The 21078-nt window shown below is 41.0% G+C and overlaps 1 protein-coding gene across 3 annotated transcripts in view; it reads left to right on the top strand.

Annotated features, from left to right (window-relative positions):
* Positions 1-21078, top strand: part of LOC109876165 (snRNA-activating protein complex subunit 4) — a 22854-nt gene extending 1776 nt beyond the window's left edge. The window contains exons 2-25 of one of the 3 annotated variants that reach the window (XM_031817967.1): positions 6093-6233; positions 6383-6423; positions 6511-6589; positions 6744-6775; positions 6888-7028; positions 7168-7293; positions 7382-7460; positions 7558-7639; positions 7830-7931; positions 8171-8243; positions 8343-8507; positions 8785-8935; positions 9306-9412; positions 9565-9659; positions 11727-11818; positions 11925-12010; positions 12102-12557; positions 12974-13063; positions 14909-15089; positions 17264-17334; positions 17710-17766; positions 18428-18467; positions 19006-20594; positions 20699-21078. In XM_031817967.1, coding sequence (XP_031673827.1) covers positions 6107-6233; positions 6383-6423; positions 6511-6589; positions 6744-6775; positions 6888-7028; positions 7168-7293; positions 7382-7460; positions 7558-7639; positions 7830-7931; positions 8171-8243; positions 8343-8507; positions 8785-8935; positions 9306-9412; positions 9565-9659; positions 11727-11818; positions 11925-12010; positions 12102-12557; positions 12974-13063; positions 14909-15089; positions 17264-17334; positions 17710-17766; positions 18428-18467; positions 19006-20594; positions 20699-20794 — 4158 coding nt within the window. In that variant the 5' untranslated portion in view covers positions 6093-6106 and the 3' untranslated portion in view covers positions 20795-21078. Of the gene's footprint in view, positions 1-6092; positions 6234-6382; positions 6424-6510; positions 6590-6743; positions 6776-6887; positions 7029-7167; positions 7294-7381; positions 7461-7557; positions 7640-7829; positions 7932-8170; positions 8244-8342; positions 8508-8784; positions 8936-9305; positions 9413-9564; positions 9660-11726; positions 11819-11924; positions 12011-12101; positions 12558-12973; positions 13064-14908; positions 15090-17263; positions 17335-17709; positions 17767-18427; positions 18468-19005; positions 20595-20698 lie in introns of those variants that run through there. The other 2 variants (XM_020468634.2, XM_020468637.2) reach the window with 2 other exon arrangements.

The raw sequence follows: 21078 nt of genomic DNA, 5'->3' as shown, positions 1-21078 counted from the left end.
ATGTATACATCTAGCTAACTAGCTAAATTGCCATACACGTTTAATGCTTTTTGACATGTCCCCAAATTAATGTCACTGGTTGAGTTTGTTTTGATATTTTAAACTGCGTGTCGGGATCGCGTTTGGTGTAGGGGGACAAAATAAATGTATGCACGATGACGCACGTGCAGCAATTTTTGTCAAACTCGATCATGACACACTGGTTAAAATATCAAAACAAACTCTGAACCAATTACATTAATTTGGGGACTGGTCGAAAATCATTAAACATTTGACAATTTAGCTAGCTAGCTTGCACTTGCTAGCTAATTGGTCATATTTAGCTAGCTTGCTGTTGCTAGCTAATTTGTCCTGAGATATAAACATTGAGTTGTTATTTTTACCTGAAATGCACAAGGTCGTCTACTCTGACATTTAACACATAAAACAGTCACCTGAATCGTTTCTAGTCATCTCTCCTCCTAGGCTTTTTCTTCTCTTGACTTTATATTGCTATTGGCACCTTTCATAAATTAGGTGCATTACCGCCACCGACCTCATCTTTCAGTCACCCACGTGGGTATAGCCAATAAGGAGATGGCACTTGGTACCTGCATCTATAAACCAATGAGGAGATGGGAGAGGCAGGACTTGCAGCGCGATCTGCATCACAAATAGAACTGACTTCTATTTTCGCCCTTGGCAACGCAGACGCTCGTTGGCGAGCGCAAGCAGTGTGTGCAATAATTGAATAATATAGATTTCTAAATTTATTTTGCGACGCGAGTGACGTAGTCAGCCTGTAAAATAGAAGTCAGTTCTATTTGTGACGCAGATCGCGCTGCAAGTCCTGCCTCTCCCATCTCCTCATAGAAGCAGGTACCCATGTGCCATCTCCTCATTGGTTGTATTTAATGAAGCTGCCAATTGATGACTTCTGAGATGACTTCTGTTTCTCAAACTAGACACTCTAATGGACTTGTCTGCTTGCTCAGTTGTGCACCGGGGCCTCCCACTCTTTCTATTTTGGTTAGAGCAAGTTTGCTCTGTTCTGTGAAGGGAGTAGTACACAGCGTTGTACGAGATCTTCAGTTTCTTGGTAATTTCTCACATGCAATAGCTTTCATTTCTCAGAACAAGAATAGACTGATGAGTTTCAGAAGAAAGTTCTTTCTTTCTGGCTATTTCGACCCACAAAATGCTCCAGATACTCAACTGGTCTAAAGAAGACCAGTTTTATTGCTTCTTTAATGAGGACAACAGTTTTCAGCTGTGCTAACATGATTGCAAAAGGGTTTTCTAATGATCAATTAGCCTTTTAAATGATAAACTTGGATTAGCTAACACAACGTGCCATTGGAACATAGGAGTGATGGTTGTTAATGGGCCTCTGTATGCCTAAATCAAATGTATTTGTCATGGTTAGCAGGTGTTAATGCAAGTGTAGCGAAATGCTTGTGCTTCTAGTTCCGACCATGCAGTAATATCTAACAAGTAATATAACCTAACAATTTCACAACAACTACCTTACACACACAAGTGTAAAGGAATGAATACGAATATGTACATAAAAATGTATAAATGAGTGATGGCCGAACGGCATAGGCAAGATGCAGTAGATGGTATGGAGTACAGTATATACATATGAGATGAGTAATGTAGGGTATGAAAACATATGAAGTGGCATTGTTTAAAGTGGCTAGTGATACATTTATAGTGGGGGAAAAAAGTATTTAGTCAGCCACCAATTGTGCAAGTTCTCCCACTTAAAAAGATGAGGCCTGTAATTTTCATCATAGGTACACTTCAACTATGATGGACAAAATGAGAAAAAAAATCCAGAAAATCACATTGTAGGATTTTTAATGAATTTATTTGCAAATTATGGTGGAAAATAAGTATTTGGTCAATAACAAAAGTTTCTCAATACTTTGTTAATTACCCTTTGTTGGCAATGACAGAGGTCAAACGCTTTCTGTAAGTCTTCAGAAGGTTTTCACACACTGTTGCTGGTATTTTGGCCGATTCCTCCATGCAGATCTCCTCTAGAGCAGTGATGTTTTGGGGCTGTTGCTGGGCAACACGGACTTTCAACTCCCTCCAAAGATTTTCTATGGGGTTGCGATCTGGAGACTGGCTAGGCCACTCCAGGACCTTGAAATGCTTCTTACGAAGCCACTCCTTCGTTGTCCGGGCAATGTGTTTGGGATCATTGTCATGCTGAAAGACCCAGCCACGTTTCATCTTCAATGCCCTTGCTGATGGAAGGAGGTTTTCACTCAAAATCTCACGATACATGGCCCCATTTCATTCTTTCCTTTACACGGATCAGTCGTCCTGGTCCCTTTGCAGAAAAACAGCCCCAAAGCATGATGTTTCCACCCCCATGCTTCACAGTAGGTATGGTGTTCTTTGGATGCAACTCCGCATTCTTTGTCCTCCAAACACGACGAGTTGAGTTTTTACCAAAAAGTTATATTTTGGATTCATCTGACCATATGACATTCTCCCAGTCTTCTTCTGGATCATCCAAATGCTCTCTAGCAAACTTCAGACGGGCCGGGACATATACTGGCTTAAGCAGGGGGACACGTCTAGCACTGCAGGATTTGAGTCCCTGGCGGCGTAGTGTGTTACTGATGGTAGGCTTTGTTACTTTGGTCCCAGCTCTCTACAGGTCATTCACTAGGTCCCCCCGTGTGGTTCTGGGATTTTTGCTCACCGTTCTTGTGATCATTTTGATCCCACGGGGTGAGATCTTGCGTGGAGCCCCAGATCGAGGGAGATTATCAGTGGTCTTGTATGTCTTCCATTTCCTAATAATTGCTCCCACAGTTGATTTCTTCAAACCAAGCTGCTTACCAATTGCAGATTCAGTCTTCCTAGCCTGGTGCAGGTCTACAATTTTGTTTCTGGTGTCCTTTGACAACTCTTTAGTCTTGGCCATAGTGGAGTTTGGAGTGTGACTGTTTGAGGTTGTGGACAGGTGTCTTTTATACTGATAACAAGTTCAAACAGGTGCCATTAATACAGGTAACGAGTGGAGGCCAGAGGAGCCTCTTAAAGAAGAAGTTACAGGTCTGTGAGAGCCAGAAATGTTGCTTGTTTGTAGGTGACCAAATACTTATTTTCCACCATAATTTGCAAATTAATTAATTAAAAATCCTACAATGTGATTTTCTGGATTATTTTCCTTCTAATTTTGTCTGTCATAGTTTAAGTGTACCTATGATGAAAATTACAGGCCTCTCATGTTTTTAAGTGGGGGAACTTGCACAATTGGTGGCTGACTAAATACTTTTTTGCCCCACTGTAAGTATTTGATACATCAGAAGAGCAGAACTTAATATTTGGTACAGAAACCTTTGTTTGCAATTACAGAGATCATATGTTTCCTGTAGTTCTTGGCTAGGTTTGCACACACTGCAGCAGGGATTTTGGCCCACTCCTCCATACAGACCTTCTCCAGATCCTTCAGGTTTCGGGGCTGTCGCTGGGCAATACGGACTTTCAGCCCCCTCCAAAGATTTTCTATTGGGTTCAGGTCTGGAGACTGGCTAGGCTACTCCAGGACCTTGAGATGCTTCTTACGGAGCCACTCCTTAGTTGCCCTGGCTGTGTGTTTCGGGTCGTTGTCATGCTGGAAGACCCAGCCACGACCCATCTTCAATGCTCTTGCTTAGGGAAGGAGGTTGTTGGCCAAGATCTCGCAATACATGGCCCCATCCATTCTCCCCTCAATACGGTGCAGTCGTCCTGTCCCCTTTGCAGAAAAGCATCCCCAAAGAATGATGTTTCCACCTCCATGCTTCACGGTTGGGATGGTGTTCTTGGGGTTGTACTCATCCTTCTTCTTCCTCCAAACACAGTGAGTGGAGTTTAGACAAAAAAGCTCTATTTTTGTCTCATCAGACCACATGACCTTCTCCCATTCCTCCTCTGGATCATCCAGATGGTCATTGGCAAACTTCAGACGGGCCTGGACATGCGCTGGCTTGAGCAGGGGGACCTTGCGTGCGCTGCAGGATTTTAATCCATGATGGCGTAATGGGTTACTAATGGTTTTCTTTGAGACTGTGGTCCCAGCTCTCTTCAGGTCATTGACCAGGTCCTGCCGTGTAGTTCTGGGCTGATCCCTCACCTTCCTCATGATCATTGATGCCCCAACGAGGTGAGATCTTGCATGGAGCCCCAGACCGAGGGTGATTGACCGTCATCTTGAGCTTCTTTCATTTTCTAATAATTGCGCCAACAGTTGTTGCCTTCTCACCAAGCTGCTTGCCAATTGTCCTGTAGCCCATCACAGCCTTGTGCAGGTCTACAATTTTATCCCTCATGTCCTTACACAGCTCTCTGGTCTTGGCCATTGTGGAGAGGTTTGAGTGTGTGGACAGGTGTCTTTTATACAGGTAACGAGTGGAGAACAGGAGGGCTTCTTAAAGAAAAACTAACAGGTCTGAGAGCTGGAATTCTTACTGGTTGGTAGGTGATCAAATACTTATGTCATGCAATAAAATGCTAATTAATTACTTAAAAATCATATGTGATTTTCTGGATTTTTGTTTTAGATTCTGTCTCTCACAGTTGAAGTGTACCTATGATAAAAATTACAGACCTCCACATGCTTTGTATGTAGGGAATACTGCTGATTTTGCAGGTTATCAAATACTTGTTCTCCCCACTATATGCATGTGCAGAGTGGCACCAGATTATTATAGTTTTTAAATAATAAAATGAGTTAATAAATAAAATGTGAAACTTAACTATAGTATTCTTGGGGTGGCAGGTAGCTTAGTGGTTAGAACGTTGGGCCAGTAACTGAAAGGTTGCTGGATCGAATCCCTGAGCTGACAAGGTAAAAATTTGTTGTTCTGCCCCTGAACAAGGCAGTTAACCCACTGTTCCCCGGTAAGCTGTCATTGTAAATAAACATTTGTTCTTCACTGACTTGCCTAGCTAGCTAAATGAAGGTAAACAAATTAATTAAATTAACTAGCATTGAAAAAGTTAATCCATTCTTCTCTAAGTATCTCTCTCCCTAATTTCTGAATCACACTTGTAACGTCAGCAGGCTATGCTTTGGAGGGGGAGGGGCTGGTAGCCTTCACACACACACTGGCAAAGATTTTCAGCTGTCAGGAAGGCATACACTGGAATGAGGGCTTTGCATAGGTGCTCTATTGCATTTTATTGTAGGACTGGAAAAAAATGCCTCAAACGTAAAACAAAGTTATTAACCAGTTCCCATGCTTTTAAAATAACTTATTTTCCGGAACAGTATAAATTACTTTTGTTCCGATTTTGTCCCTATAAAAAAATTTTTATTGTCCAGATTTCTGTTCTGTTCCCTGAACTGGTTCCAACCCCTGGTTTTAATGTTCAGAACGAGCGTCTGGACTCTTAAGAAAAGTCCCAGCCAGAAGATACTATCAGCAATAGGCACTAAAGGTACAGTGCATTCGGAAAGTAATCAGACCCCTTGACTTTTTACACATTTTGTTACGTTGTTGTCTTACTCTAAAATGTATTCAATTGTTTTTACTTAGTAAATCTACTTACAATACCCCATAAAAAATAAAGCAAAGACGTTTTTTTATTTTTAGCAAACAATCAAGTTGTAGAAACATCTCAAGGATGATCAATGGAAACAGGATGCACTTGAGCTCAATTTCGAGTCTCATAGCAAAGGGTCTAAATACTTATGTAAATAAGATTTCTGGTGTAAAATTTTAGTACATTTGCAAACATTTCTAAAAATCTGTTTATTCTTTGTCTTTTATGGGGTATTGTCTGATGAGGATTTATTTTTTTGTTAATCCATTTTACGATAAGGCTGTAACAACAAAAGGCGGGAAATATTGCTGAATACTTTCTGAATGCACTTATGTTAGCGTCTATGAGTACAAACAGTACCTATTCTGTAACTCCCAGTAATGGAAACCAAACATCTTTGGTAAAATCACATTATCTGGTGTAACAATCTGTAGCTATTTTGTAACTAGTGTAATGTTTAGCTTAACTTAACTAGCTAGCTACTGTATTTTCATTGTATTTTGTGCTGTTAGCGCTGATCCCTGGTTTTGTTATCATTCATTACCCATTGTTTTTAAAAGGTGCCTCATTCATTATGTCCTCGGATGACCTTCTTGCACAGAGGGAGAGAATCGAACGCCAGATTTTGGCGCTGGAGGAAAACCTTGGCCCCGAAAGCAATTCCGGCATTGAACTTCTATCTTCAGACAGTTGTGCATCTGGTTGGTATCTAAAGCATGTTAAAACATTGTTGCAGTGGGCTTGTATAGAGAGGACACCCTGACTCCTGCACTAATCATAGAATACAATTTAGTCTTCAAAACTCCTTGGCATGTTTCTTAAATCTGTTATTTGTTTTCACTGCTGTCAGATGATGGATCTGACGACAATGCTTCTCAACCAGAAGATTTGGTAAGACTTATTGACATCACCAATATTACCTTGTGACCATGATTTATTTCAGGGGATTTGAGAAATAATGTCAACCTGCTCTTCTAGGGTTCTCTGGGGAACCTGGAGGCAGAACGGGAGCGAATACAGAGGGAGATTGAAGAGTTGGAGTCCACTCTTGGTCCAGGTGCATTTAATGCTGAGATTCTGTCAGGTAGCCAAGGCCCTTGCCTTGTGTTGTTTCAACAGGTTATTCATTGTTTCAGGGATTTAAGTTTTCCTGCTAGTATACATTTATACCGGGAGTGAGTGTGACCCCTTTTTATAATGTGTTGAAACAGATGTGGATGGCCAAGGAAGTTCAACAGAATTGGTTAGTATTGATTAGCATTTTCACAATTCCAGCACTCCAGTTTTCAGTTTGTTATATGATATAAGGTTACTGTAACATGGCCTTGCGCTCTCCTTTCTCCCATGTCTGGTAGAGCGAAGAGGACAGTGCTGAGGAGCTGGACCTACCCCAGAACACAGATACATGTCTGCAAATTAACCTGGTTTATCAGGAAGTGTTGAAAGAGAAATTAGAGTACCTGGAACAACTGTTAACAGACAATCAACAGCAACAAGTAAGAGACCAATAACTAATAGCCCACAGCTTCTCTTAAAGGTGCAGTCTGAAATCTGTTCAATTCATCTTTTCAAGTTTTTGCTCTGAGCTGTGCAATGTCCATGCGATGTAATATTTTTTGTTGTTTTTCCCAACAGAAAGAGATTATGTCTCAGCTATCTGGCACAGGAACTCCCCAGGCTACCACATCTGGAGAACCCACACTGAAGCTTTTCTTGGGGAGCTTTCTGAAGCCCTATTTCAGAGATAAAGTCACATTTCTGGTAGGGATGAGTTCTGATTCAGTACAATATGAGCATAGTCAAGGGGTTATAACTACATGATTTTACATTGCCTCTCTAATTCCCACAGGGCCCACCCGCTAATCCAGAAACCAGGGAGAAGATGAGTAAAAGAATCAGACCTACTGATGACGTCAAGGTGAAAAAATGTGAGCCTAAAAATAATAATTGTTAGACCTTAGTGCTCCTTGCATCCTTGTTAAGTGACATCACCATTATCGGAGAGTGACTTTAAATATTTTTCAGGGGAGGGGTGGCAGAAGACTCTGCTGATAAATGCTGTGGTCAAAGACGGCATGAAACGCATGATACAGCCCAAGCTGTCCAAGTAAGTAAAGGGTGATTGTTTTCCCCTGAATGGTATCTTTTGATAATGGGAATGTCTTATTTGCTACATTTTGAAAATCACAGGAGCAAAACTTCAGATTTTTACATAGGGTTTATGAAATGTAGGTAAACATTTTTAGGATTGCTGTTAACAAATTGGCCTACATGAATGACATGATTTTGTCTCAAAGGGTTGAATACCTTACACAGAAAATGGCCAAAGCTGAAGACGTGGAAAAGCTAATCCTGCGGAAACAAATCACTGAAATTGAAAAGGACATTGAGGCCATCAGGTGATTACCATCAACTATTTTACAGGAAATAACAATCTAGCCTATTAATTCCAAGATGACACTGGTTATCTTGTCAGACATGTCTGTTTTGTGTTTGTTCTCACTTTACATGAAGAGATTAAATGGATTGAATTGTTTAATCCATATGTATTGTAATGTTCATGGACTCCAACTCCTTTTTTGGTTCCTGAGTCAAACCATTTCTATATAACTGTTGCCGGATCTGCTTTCCCTTGCAGTGCACTGAAGGAGAATGAGCTGATGGGTGGCCGCTATGATGACCATGACTGGCAAAAGATTTCTAATATTGATGTGGGTCGAGTAACTGCTGTCTTCTCCTCCATTCATGTGTTTGTTTTGCTATTGCTAAAAAGGCTTAAATGTTGATGCTAACATCTTATTCCTATCCAGTTTGAAGGCATCCGTGAAGCTGAGGACATAAAAAGCTTTTGGCAGAACTACCTGCATCCCTCCATTAACAAAGCCAGTTGGAAGGAAGATGAAATTGAGATGCTCAAGAAAGTTGCTGTGAAATATGGGCACCACAACTGGGATCAGATTGCTGATAAACTTGGGGTAAGACCAGACAGTATTGGTCAAATAGCCTCATGATTGTTACGCTCTCCTATCAGAGGTGATATTTCTAGTCCTGATTTGTACAGTTTGATTGATTGATTGATTATACTTTGTTTAGAGCGAAGTACCCTGATACTGAACCGTTAGGTTTCTCGGTTGTAGGTAGGTCAAGTGTAATTCCCTGAACATCCTAACATGACCAATTTCTTTGAATGTGTAAACTTTTCAGGTTTGTCCATTCTGAACTCATGTCCTCTCCTCTGTCTGTCACACACAGACCAACAGGACAGCCTTCATGTGTCTCCAGACATACCAACGCTACATCTGCACCGACTTCAAGAGGAGGATGTGGTGTGGAGTGGAGGACGACATCCTTAGAGAGCTGGTGGAGAAGATGCGGATAGGGAACTACATCCCTTACACCCAGAGTAAGTCCCCACCACCCAATGTACACCCTGGCTTTTACTCATCATCTATGTTATTGTTGGTGCACATCGATGACAGTTGTTATTGTTGTCCCCAGCTTATGTACCCATCTTTGTAAGGCTCCAGTAGGAGCGTTAACTGATGAAATTGTATGCACTCACTACTGTAAGTCGCTCTGGATAAGAGTTCTGCTAAATGACTAAAATGTAAATATAAATGCAAAGCTCTCAAGGTACTGTCCACTGCTCTACTCTACTGATTTTTCTCTTCAGAAAAAGTGCTTGTTCAATACAAGATACTGTAGCTTGTCATGGTAGTGCATCATGTGTTGGGTTCTGGGAATTCAGCTCCATGACTTCTGTTGTACTCCAGTCTCCTATTTCATGGAGGGCCGGGATTCATGCCAGCTGATGTATCGGTGGACTCAGGTTCTGGACCCCACCCTCAGGAAAGGCCATTGGTCTAAAGAAGAAGATGAGGTATGGGCAGGAGGGCTTTTGGCTTTTTTTGTTGGGAATAGTATCTTTAGCTTCATCTGATCTGTTCCCAGGAAATGTTGTGATGTCCCCATATGTACAGTATAAATATTTGATAATATAAGTTGTGCTCTGATTTTTGTTTGTTGTTGCAGATGCTACTGAGAGCAGTGGCTAAACACGGGGCGGGGAACTGGTGGAAGATGCGTCAGGATGTGCCTGGCAGAAATGATAGCCAGTGTAGGGACAGGTGAAGACTTCTATTGACTCTGCTCGATAGAGCCAACGCATTGACCAAACTCTCACGACGTTCACTGAAAGTCTCCCTGATGGCCACCCTATTCTAGTTAACTCAAACTTGAAAAAGTATTATAAACTGGGTGGTTCGAGCTTTGAATGCTGATTGGCTGACAGCCATGCAGGGCATGACATATTTTTTGGGGTCCACCAGCCACTGTGCCAGGTAGATCTAAATATCTACCAGCCACTCAGATATTTTGGTTACACATTACTTGAAACCCAGCGTCAACACGTTATTACACGCTCATAACATGTCATATGTCATAACAGTTGACATAACCTGCCATAATAGGGTCATAACACTGTCATGACCCATATATTTACACCTGTTGTGGCATTGTGTTTTATTTTATTTTATTTATTTTATGGCTGGTTATGATGCCTACATAAGAGTGTGAAAACCCACATTTATGCAAATGGTTTGTTTCCCTACCGAGAAGTTTCCGTTAGTTTGAAAGTTTGTTTCTGAAGTCCTTTGTTTTAATGAATTATTGAGTCACTTTTTCCATCATATTTTAAATAACTTGCAGAGAATACACTTCATGATGAAGTATAATGACCATCCTGTGTCTCTTTACTTGTACTAAGAAAATACACTTTGACTCTGTCAAGAAGCATTATGACCATCATAATCATATATAAGCCAGATAGGCCTATCACGTACATGCCCTTCATCAGTCAAAAAGAGGGTCTCTAGTCCTGCTCCTGCATTCATCCCAGTCATCAGTAACAGCGCATTAGGGTAGGTGCATGCCTGACATCAATTTGTACGTAATTACAATGATAATTTAATATGGTCAATTTCAGAAAATGTTTTATAGCAAACATATTATTGACAAGTAGGCTATGGTGAAATGGAATGTTTTGCCATGTTTGGTAGGTTTTGTGGGTTTTCACACTATGTATGTGGCATAACCTTCCATAAAATAATGCAATATAGTCACAACAGGTCTAAATATAAGTGTTATGGCCATATTATGACAAGTTATGTAGCTGTTATGACAACTTAGAATGTGTTATCAGACAAAATATTTAAAAAAAATTCAGCTAAAATTACACCAACAAAACACAACAAAAATGTATGAACATGCTTTGTAATGTTTCTAAAACAAATGTATTACTAGTAAGACGTAACGTGGTATATTGTTTAATTTCATATTTTTTTTGTGACCGGGGTCTTTTTAACCAAAATATCACAGATGAGACAAAAAATGAGGTTACCATGGTAGTGCGACTCCAGTCATGTTTGTGCCTGTAAGAGTCTGAATAGTAGAAGCATTGTCTTCTCTTCCCTAGCAGTTGAAACTCAAACATAGAAAAACAGCCTAGCTTGTGAACTAAACAATGTAAATAGCCAAGAAACACAAGGACAAAATCTCACTTCAGTAGATTTTGGTTTCAAATAAATTATACCAACTTTTATGCCTGTGCGCAAGCGCTTTTAAAATTGAATCTGTCACTCAGCTCTTAACATGCGCACAGCCCCCAGCCAGGCAGTGTTGCAGCTCGAAGTGCAATATGTGCGACTAATTTACCAGCTATGAAACGAAATACCTTAAACAGCTACTGCAGCGTTTATTTGACTATAAATGTGATCATACTTGACTTTTTATTCACAAATGCGAGTGAAATGCTCGAACTGTGGAGCCCTGAACACCCGCCAACATGGCTGGTGAAATAGACATCTTTACACTCCAATGCCAAAATCTACCCGCAGGTGGCGGGGTGTTAATTTTAGACCCTGCAGCCATCGTATATCAGTTCGCATATCACGGTATGACCCCAAAAATATTTTTACTGCTCTACGTTGGTAACCAGTTTATAATAGCAATAAGGCACCTCAGGGGTTTGTGATATATGGCCAATATACCATGGCTAAGGGCTGTATCCAGGCACTCAGCGTTGCGTTGTGTGTAAGAAAAGCCCTTAGCCGTGGTATATTGGCCATATACTACACCCCTCGGCCTTGCTTAATTAGAATATACGGTTACTGACAAACCGCTGTTTCATTCTGTAGGTATGTGGACGTCCTGATTGGGAACGTGAAGAAGGGGCCATTTGACGAGGAGGAAAAGGCGCAACTCCGACAATTGGTGGAGAAATATGGATGTAGGAACTGCTATAGAAAGCTGACTCGCATAGAAACTATATCAAAAGAATCGGGTTACCTTTCTTGATAATCAGGTCTAACAGTTTATTTTGTCCTTTTCTATAGGTAAATGGGCTAAGATAGCTGCTGAAATGCCTAACAGAATTGACAGCCAGGTCCTTCAACAGTGGAGGAGAATGACAGGGTACAAGGTGAGTGTTGACTATGTAGCCTTATTGTCCTTCTCAACTCAGTCTGTAACACTGAACAAACAGTTAATTACTCTCTTATTTTTGTAAACAGCCCAGACCTCGGAGAGACAGAAGTAGAAGAGGATTGCAGAGGAGAAAGGCAGTGGCTGTGAGGAGCATCAAGAGTAGGCTGAAGAGGCTAGACAATGATGTGCACTCAAGTGCCGATGAAGAGGAGAGCGTCAAGATGGAATTTATGGACAGTGACGACGAGAAGAAACAGAAATTCTTTGAACTGTACGGATCTGATCAGGAAAGTGACATTTTTGAAGACTACACCCAACCAGACATGGAGCAATGGATCCCCATGCGAGAGAAGCAGTTTGAAGGGATGGTGAGGAGTGTGATGGTTGAACGGCCCAGCAAGTACACAACTCAAGAGCAGGCAGCGACGGACAGCCAGGCCGCAGCACGCAAGTTCATGGTGGTCCGCTCCACCGTCCTGGACCGCTTTGGCGAGCCTGCTGCTACTGTCATTGGACAAAACCCCCCAATCCTGGCAAAGAAGGTACCAGCATTTATTTATTAACAGTCATGTGATTCGTTGCACCATTATGTGTATAGCGTATGCAGATTTTGAACACCCATATCTAGACCGGCCTATATGAAGTTGTCAACCTAAAATGAGTGCAATTCATTGACATTGCCAAATACCACCATCATAAAGCAGAGACTAGATCTGCATCAGTAACCATAACTACATATTAAGTTAATCTGAATGTATCACAAAATGGGATCACGAGGCAGTTAACATTTAATAAACATTCAATCGTTCATCAGCTGTGTAGCTCATTTTAAAGTGAGTCTCTTTGTTTATGAACTCAGAAATATGATTCTTATTTTAGAATATGTAGTAAAGTTAGCTGGCTAACCGATTGATTCCTGCTTTGAGCATGCAACATTCTCTATGTGTTCCTTCTAAAGGATTGCAACAGTGACCTGGCCATGCTCCAGGTATGCTATGGAGAGGTGAGGAACCTGATCACTTGGAAGAAAACAAATGCCACAAAACATGTAAGTTGCCAGGTGACACTCAAATTTTAAAAAATATTTTCATTTAGCCTCTCTTTATGTGGTAGAACAGGTGTTTCAATTGCTTTTGATCCCAAACAAATATGATTCCAGTGGATACATTTTTGTTCATTTGTCAAAATAGATTTAGTGAAAATTAGATCTATTTTTTTAAAGGAAATGTTGATAAAATGTTTGATTATTAGAATCCATCAATAAATCCTATTGTTTCATACAAATAAATATAGTAAAAGCTTGAATCTAGGTAAGAACAGTGTGTTAAAATAGTTGTGTGCTCTAAGGTTTCGTTGCATAGCCTATCTAGCTCAATCGATGATGGAAATTGAGCTTTGTTAATACAGAGGTCTTCTCCTCGCAAAGCCTGTGATGTGTGTCTTCTGTTTTCTATGTACAGTACCAGTCAAAAGTTTGGACACACCTAGTCATTCAAGGGTTTTTCTTTATTTTTACTATTTTCTACATTGTAGAATAAGTGAAGACATCTAAACTATGAAATAACACATATCGAATCATGTAGTAACCCAACAAGTGTTAAACAAATCAAAATATATTTGTGATTCTTCAAAGTATCCACCTTTTGCCTTGATGACAGCTTTGCACACTCATAGCATTCTCTCAACCATCTTCATGAGGTAGTCACCTGGAATGCATTTCAATTAACAGGTGTGCCTTGTTAAAAGTTAATTTGTGGAATTTCTTTCCTTAATGATTTTGAGCCAATCAGTTTTTTTTGTGACAAGGTAGGGGTGGTATACAGAAGATAGCCCTATTTGGTAAAAGTCCATATCATGGTAAGAACAGCTCAAATAAGCAAAGAGAAACGACAGTCCATCATTACTTTTAGGACATGAAGGTCAGTCAATGCAGAACATTTCAAGAACTTTGAACGTTTCTTTAAGTGCAGTTGCAAAAACCATCAAGTGCTATGATGAAACTGGCTCTCATGGGGACCGCCACAGGAATGGGAAACCTGGATAAGAGTTAACTGGACCTCAGATTGCATCCAAATAAATTATTCACAGAGTGCTAGTAACAGACACATCTCAACATCAACAGTTCAGAATCAGGCCTTCATGGTCAAATTGCTGCAAAGAAACCACTAAGAAGAGACTTGCTTGGGCCAAGAAAAACAAGCAATGAACATTAGACTGGTGGAAATATCTAATTTGGTCTGATTCCAAATTTGAGATTTTTGGTTCCAACCGCCATGGCTTTGTGAGACGCAGAGTAGGTGAACGGAAGATCTCTGCATGTGTGGTTCCAACCGTGAAGCGTGGGGGTGCTTTGCTGGTGACGCTCTCTGTGATTTATTTAAAATTCAAGGCACACTTAACCAGCATGACTACCACAGCATTACGCCATCCCATCTGGTTTGCGCTTAGTGGGACTTTCATTTCTTTTTCAACAGGACAATGACCCAACACACCGCCAGGCTTTGTAAGGGACATTTGACCAAGGAGAGTGATGGAGTGCTGGATCAGATGACCTGACCTACACAATTACCCAACCTCACGGCAATTGAGATGGTTTGGGATGAGTTGGCCCACAGAGTGAAGGAAAAGCAGCCAACAAGTGCTATGTGGGAACTCCTTCAAGACAGTTGGAAAAGCATTCCTCATGAAGCTGGTTGAGAGAATGCCAAGTGTGTGCAAAGCTGTCAAGGCAAAGGGTGGCTACTTTGAAGAATCTCAAATAGAAAAAATATTTAGATTTGTTATTTCATAGTTTTGATGTCATCACTATTATTCTACAATGTAAAAAATAAAGAAAAACCCTTGAATGAGTAGGTGTGTCCAAACTTTTGACTGGTACTGTACATGTCTGCAGAAAAACAGTGGGTCTACAAGCAGTGACCAGGGGACGCCTCACAATTGCTCAAGGCAAAAGTACTCCTCTGCCAACAGTGAAACCTACACCACTCTCGACTATTCCCTTCAGTTGGCAGTCACTCCCTGGGTGGGCAATGTGCTTATGCCCCCACCAATCTCTTCAAACAAGCTCAGTGAAGGTACTTTATGAGTTGTCACAGGTAATACATCCTAACTTCTCTCACTTGTAGATAAGTAAAATGAGCTTTCTTGTTGTTAAATAATGGGTTTTGGAAGACTGAACCAAGGACTTGACCCAGAGTTATATACAGTAAGTGTACAGAACATTACGAACACCTGCTCTTTCCATGCCGTAGAATGACCAGGTTAAAGCTATGATCCCTAAGTGATATCACTTCTTAAATCCACTTCAGTCCGTGTAGATGAAGGGGAGGAGACAGGTTAAAGAAGGATTTTAAAGCCTCAAGATAATTGAGACATGGATTGTGTATGTGTTCCATTCAGAGGGTGAATATGCAAGACAAAAGGTTGAATTGCCTTTGAACGGGGTATGGTGGTAGTTTGGCCAGGTTTTAAAATGGCTGCTACGTTAGCGCCTTTATTCTATACATGTTGGTGATGTAACGATACGAGAGTGCCTCTGATGGTTCCCTCTGAAATGACCCACTGTAAACAAGCAAAACAGAGCTGCAAATGTAACATGTTTTTATTGATTAGCATTCGGGATAATGTGTATCCATGTCTGTACTGTGTTGTGATGTCAACAAATTGCAAATAAACAGCACAATGTGGAAGCTTCAATTATCACTTAGCAACAGCTATGGAGGAGAAAAGTGGCACTCTTGGAACATTCAGACACAGTGGGGCAAAAAAGTATTTAGTCAGCCACCAATTGTGCAAGTTCTCCCACTTAAAAAAGATGAGAGGCCTGTAATTTTCATCATAGGTACACTTCAACTATGACAGACAAAATGAGAACAAATCCAGACGATCAAATTGTAGGATTTTTAATGAATTTATTTGCAAATTATGGTGGAAAATAAGTATTTACACATGCGGATATAATCCATACACACACACACACCTCGTCTCACAAAGACATGGAGGTGGGAACCAAAAATCTCAAATTTAGACACGAAACCAAAGGACAAATTTCCACCTGTCTAACGTCCATTGCTCGTGTTTCTTGGCCCAAGCAAGTCTCTTCTTATTATTGGTGTCCTTTAGTAGTGGTTTCTTTGCAGCAATTCAACCATGAAGGCCTGATTCACACAGTCTCCTCTGAACAGTTGATGTTGAGATGTGTCTGTTACTTGAACTCTGAAGCATTTATTTGGGCTGCAAATTCTGACACTGTTAACTCTAATGAGCTTATCCTCATTAGAGAATGGGAGACCCATTCTAACTCTGGGTCTTCCATTCCTGCGGCAGTCCTCATTAGAGCCAGTTTCATCATAGCGCTTGATGGTTTTTGTGACTGCACTTGAAGAAATTTTCAAAGTTCTAGAAATGTTCTGTATTGACTGGCCTTCATGTCTTAAAGTAATGATGGACTGTCGTTTCTCTTTGCTTATTTGAGCTGTTCTTGCCATAATACGGACTTGGTCTTTTACCAAATAGGGCTATTTTCCGTATACCCCCACACCCCCTTGTCACAAATCAACGTTCCCTTCTGAAATGCTTTAACTTTTTAAGAAGGCACACCTGTTAATTGAAATGCATTCCAGGTGATTGCCTCATGAAGCTGGTTTAGAGAATGCCAAGAGTGTGCAAAGTTATCATCAAGGCAAAGGGTGGCTATTTTTAAGAATCTCAAATATAAAGTATATTTTTATTTGTTGAACACTTTTTTGGTTACTACATGATTCCATATGTATTATTTCATAGTTTGTCTTCACTATTATTCTACAATGTAGAAAATAGTACAAATAAAGAAAAAACGTTGAATGAGTAGGTGTTTTAAAACTTTTGACCGGTAGTGTACAATGTGGAAAGCATTCCTTATACTGGCCCATGTTGACTCCAAAGCTTCCCACAGTTGTCAAGTTGGCTGGATGTCCTTTGGGTGGTGGACCATTCTTGACACACAGGAAATTGTTGAGCATGAAAAACCTAGAAGTGTTGCAGTTCTCGACACAAAACGGTGCGCCTGGCGCCTACTACCATAAGGTAGTATACCCCGTATGTTTCAACTGTCTCAAGGCATAAAAATCCTTCTTTAACCCATCTCCTCTACAAGTGACATCAATAGTGGATCATAACTTTCACCTGGTCAGTCTGTCATGGAAAGAGCAGTTTTCTATAGTCAGTGTATATGACTCTAAATTGATCCTACTTTCTCTTGTTTTTGTAGCTGACATGGTGCGAGAGAAATCAGAGAGCATTGGACTCACCAAGACCCCAGTGTTCTTGTTCTTTCTGCAGGTAGGGAATGAACCCAGTGGGGGCAACATTTTATGAATGAGCACAATAATGCCATTATGTTAGTTGGGTTTTTCTTATGGATGCAAGCACCTAGGCCTATGCAGAAATTCTGGCATGTATTCTAATGCTGATAGACAAACACGAATGACTTCACGCTACATACAGGAAAAATGGAACACATTTTACAACATGTTCTTTATTGGTATATCAAGAGCACATGACTAGCAATTATGGTACCAAATTAATGCATCATAACCTCAGTCCAGAATATCTGAAAAGGGTTAACTGATAATGCCATATTTTGAATCCATTGTCAGCCGATCCTGATCATATGAACATTTTATATTATGCCTTTTCTAATGCAATCTGAAACAGGTCCTCCGTGTGGATGCTGAGGGCTGTAAGCAGATCATTAAAATGTGTAACAAACAAGTGAGTATAATTTACTACACCATAAACAAAAAGTCCTCATACTTTAAAACCTTTACAGTTTTAGGTTTTTGCATCTATATAATAATTGCTACTTACTGTGCATTCAGACCCCTTGACTTTTTCCACATTTTGTTACGTTACAGACTTATTTTAAAATTGATTAAATTGATTAAATCATCAGACAAGTCTCTGAATGTCCTTGAGTGACCCAGCCAGAGCCCGGATTTGAACCCGATCGAACATCTCTGGAGAGACTTGATAGTAGCTATGCAGCGATGCTCCCCATCCAATCTGACAGAGCTTGAGAAGATCTGCAGAGAAGAATGCGAGAAACTCCCCAAATACAGGTGTGCCAAGCTTGTAGCGTCATACCCAAGAAGATTTGAGGCTGTAATCGCTTCCAAATATGCTTCAACAAAGTACTGAGTAAAGGGTCTGAATACTTATGTAAATGTAATATTTCTTTAAAAAATGCAAAAATGTCAACCTGTTTTTGCTTTTTCATTATGGGGTATTGTGTATAGATTGAGGGGGGGGGACAATTTAATACATTTTAGAATAAGTCTGTAAGGTAACAAAGTAAAGGGGTCTGAATACTTTCCAAATGCACTGTATAAGCAATTTGAACAGAGCAATTGTGATGTCAATTTATCTGTTTCAGGCGGTACTCACGGGACACAGATCTTGGGAAGCGAAACAGGGTAACATATTATGTTTGTATATCGCATTGAATATGTCATACCCTGTGAAAGTGATGTCCACTTCCCTTTACTTCCGTATCGATTCCCATGCTGTTTTGAATGGGCTTTGTGGTTATTTAAAAAAACATGTATGAAAATGCAGCCATTTTAAAATGTATATACAATTATGTTTGTGTTTGTGGATGAATTGACCTCTGTCAGATCCCTTTTATGATGTTTATGCGCTTGAAGACCAGTGCACTACTTTCCTGTGCGTTGAAGACAAAAAAAATTTAACTACAAAAGTTGAGAAACTTGAGGCTGAGGGGCAGTCACTTCCTGCTTACTTTCTCTGCATGCTCTCGCCACCAAAAATCACTTATTAATTAGCTAAGAGCTTCAGCACCCCGATCAGCGATGGTCAACTGCAAAGTATTTAAAGACAACAAATCTATTCATTGATATTAAATGTAAAATGTATTTTTTATAATTGTGGTAATTACACCCATATGTGAATTATGTTTTACATAAATGCCTCTTTTTATTTACTTTATTCTAGCTTTATTGAAAAAAACAACGCAACGGCATGGTCCCAGAACGGTAGCCAGTATGCTGAAACGGAAGGGAAACGAGCAGCAGAACAGCCAGCAACAGAACAGTCAACTTGTGATGATGATCCCTCAGACCTTTGTCATTGGACAGCCTGTAGTACAGTCCACCCCACATCCTATGGTCCCATTCACTCCAACTTCCAGACAACAACTCATGCCTTCTACACTTACCCAACCCGGACCCTCTACCCCCAGCCGACCCATACCTTCCACCCCTGGTCAACCTTTACCCTCAACCCCCAGCCAACCTATACTCCCTGCTCCTGTCCAATCCTCAATCATAATAGACAGGGTGAATGTTCAGGTAAATGAGAATCTTTCAGCAAAGAAACGCAATCTCAAACCTACTGAGAAATCACAGGCCCCCAAAGAGGTCAAGGATGCTGCAATTGCAAAAAAGTCAGTGGAACAGTCGCCTAAACGCAAGAAAGCCCGTACGCAAAGTCCTCCCAAAGGAAACCTGGTTGGCCAACTTTCTAACATAATTCTGTCGCCTCCACAAACTGCCTGGGTCCTGACGCGCGAAGGACTTGTGCCAATCAGTGGCATTTGCATTCAGATGACACCTCAGAATCTACCAGCAAATGCTTTTGCACCTGCTTGTCCATCACCTGATATTATCAACCAGCAAGTCCCTCTAACACTAAATGCTGCTGCAGCACAGGCCTCCTCCAATGTGACCCATGTCTGCCCATCTTCCTCTGCATCATCCATAGCACAGGGAACTGCCTCCCCATCTGTTTTCTCCTCTCCCTCTGCCTCCACTACCTTCATAAGCAACACTGCTCCAAGGATGACCAACCCAGTGAGCAGCATGAGAATGACTAACCCAGTCCTGCAGACTGTGGCAACCACTTGTCCCCAGCTCAATGCAGTGTCACCTGTTCTCTCTGTTCCCAAGAACACGGTCATCTCGGCTCCCATTAGACCACAGACTGGCCCGCCACAGGCTTTCGTCCTCAATGTCCCTCCAGGCTCTCTTCCAGCCTCATTCCCTCAGGGAGCCTTCCGAATCATGCAGTTTTATCCCCCTAAACGTGTCCCTCCACCCCGCAATCCAGAAGTAATACAGTTTGATCCCAACCTGATATTCATGGAGGACCCAGCCAAAGTGAGCAAGTGGTTGAATGGCAAGAATGGAATTGCGCTTCCGGAGTTGGATGTCACTCTACCCTACCTTCCCCCCTTTGTCAGCAGCCTGGATACCCTGTCGAGTCTCCTGAAATGTAAAACGACATTGGCAATTAGTGCCATGATGGTCCTGCACCCAGAGGAGAAAGAGAACCAGGAAGAGGAGCAGCAGGTAGCGGCAGTGCGGAGCCTCGTGGCAGAGCGTTTCATCCATAACCCGGGCTACCTCCTCCTGAAGGCTCGCTTCTTGTCTTGTTTCACCATGCCTGCTCTTCTGGCTACTATCAATCCAGTCAAATTCCCCATGTCTCCCACCCCGGAACACAGTGATGTGGAGGAGGAACCTTTCAGGAACCCTCCAGGGATGCAGATCTATACTTTGTATGAACAGCAAACAACACTCCAGGTGAGTTCAGTCTCAAACCAATCCTCCTTCTTATGTTTGATACATTGCCTTTCTGTCCTCTTCTCTCACTGAACTGTTGAGCGGATCTTATGTTCTTTTCTCAGGCCCCTCTGCTAAGCACTGATGGAACAGGATCTCCTGCCACCTTCTTCTCCGGAATCACCACAAGAAATAAAAGCTGTGACCTAGACATGGAGTAATTGGAATAGTTTTGGAATGTGTCATCTTACGGGTTAAACCAGGTTTTTGTTTTTAAATGTTCTTGCCTATTTTGTTGTGATGTCAGTGTCATAAAAAGGGATCTATGACATCACTCATTTCAGTATAGTTGCTGTTGAAATTGTACTTAATGAATGGTTCATATTTGTACTTGTTTTTGTTTATAATTTAACTATTTACACAATGTATAAGAATAATTATGTTGACCTGTACATATTTTGTAATAAATCATTCTGTTAATAAATGCGTATACATTGGATCTGCA

This window comes from Oncorhynchus kisutch, linkage group LG3 (genome assembly GCF_002021735.2).
Source record: "Oncorhynchus kisutch isolate 150728-3 linkage group LG3, Okis_V2, whole genome shotgun sequence".
Lineage (NCBI taxonomy): Eukaryota > Metazoa > Chordata > Actinopteri > Salmoniformes > Salmonidae > Oncorhynchus > Oncorhynchus kisutch.
Note: the sequence above shows the minus strand (reverse complement) of the source record. Positions and strands in the feature narration are given on the sequence as shown.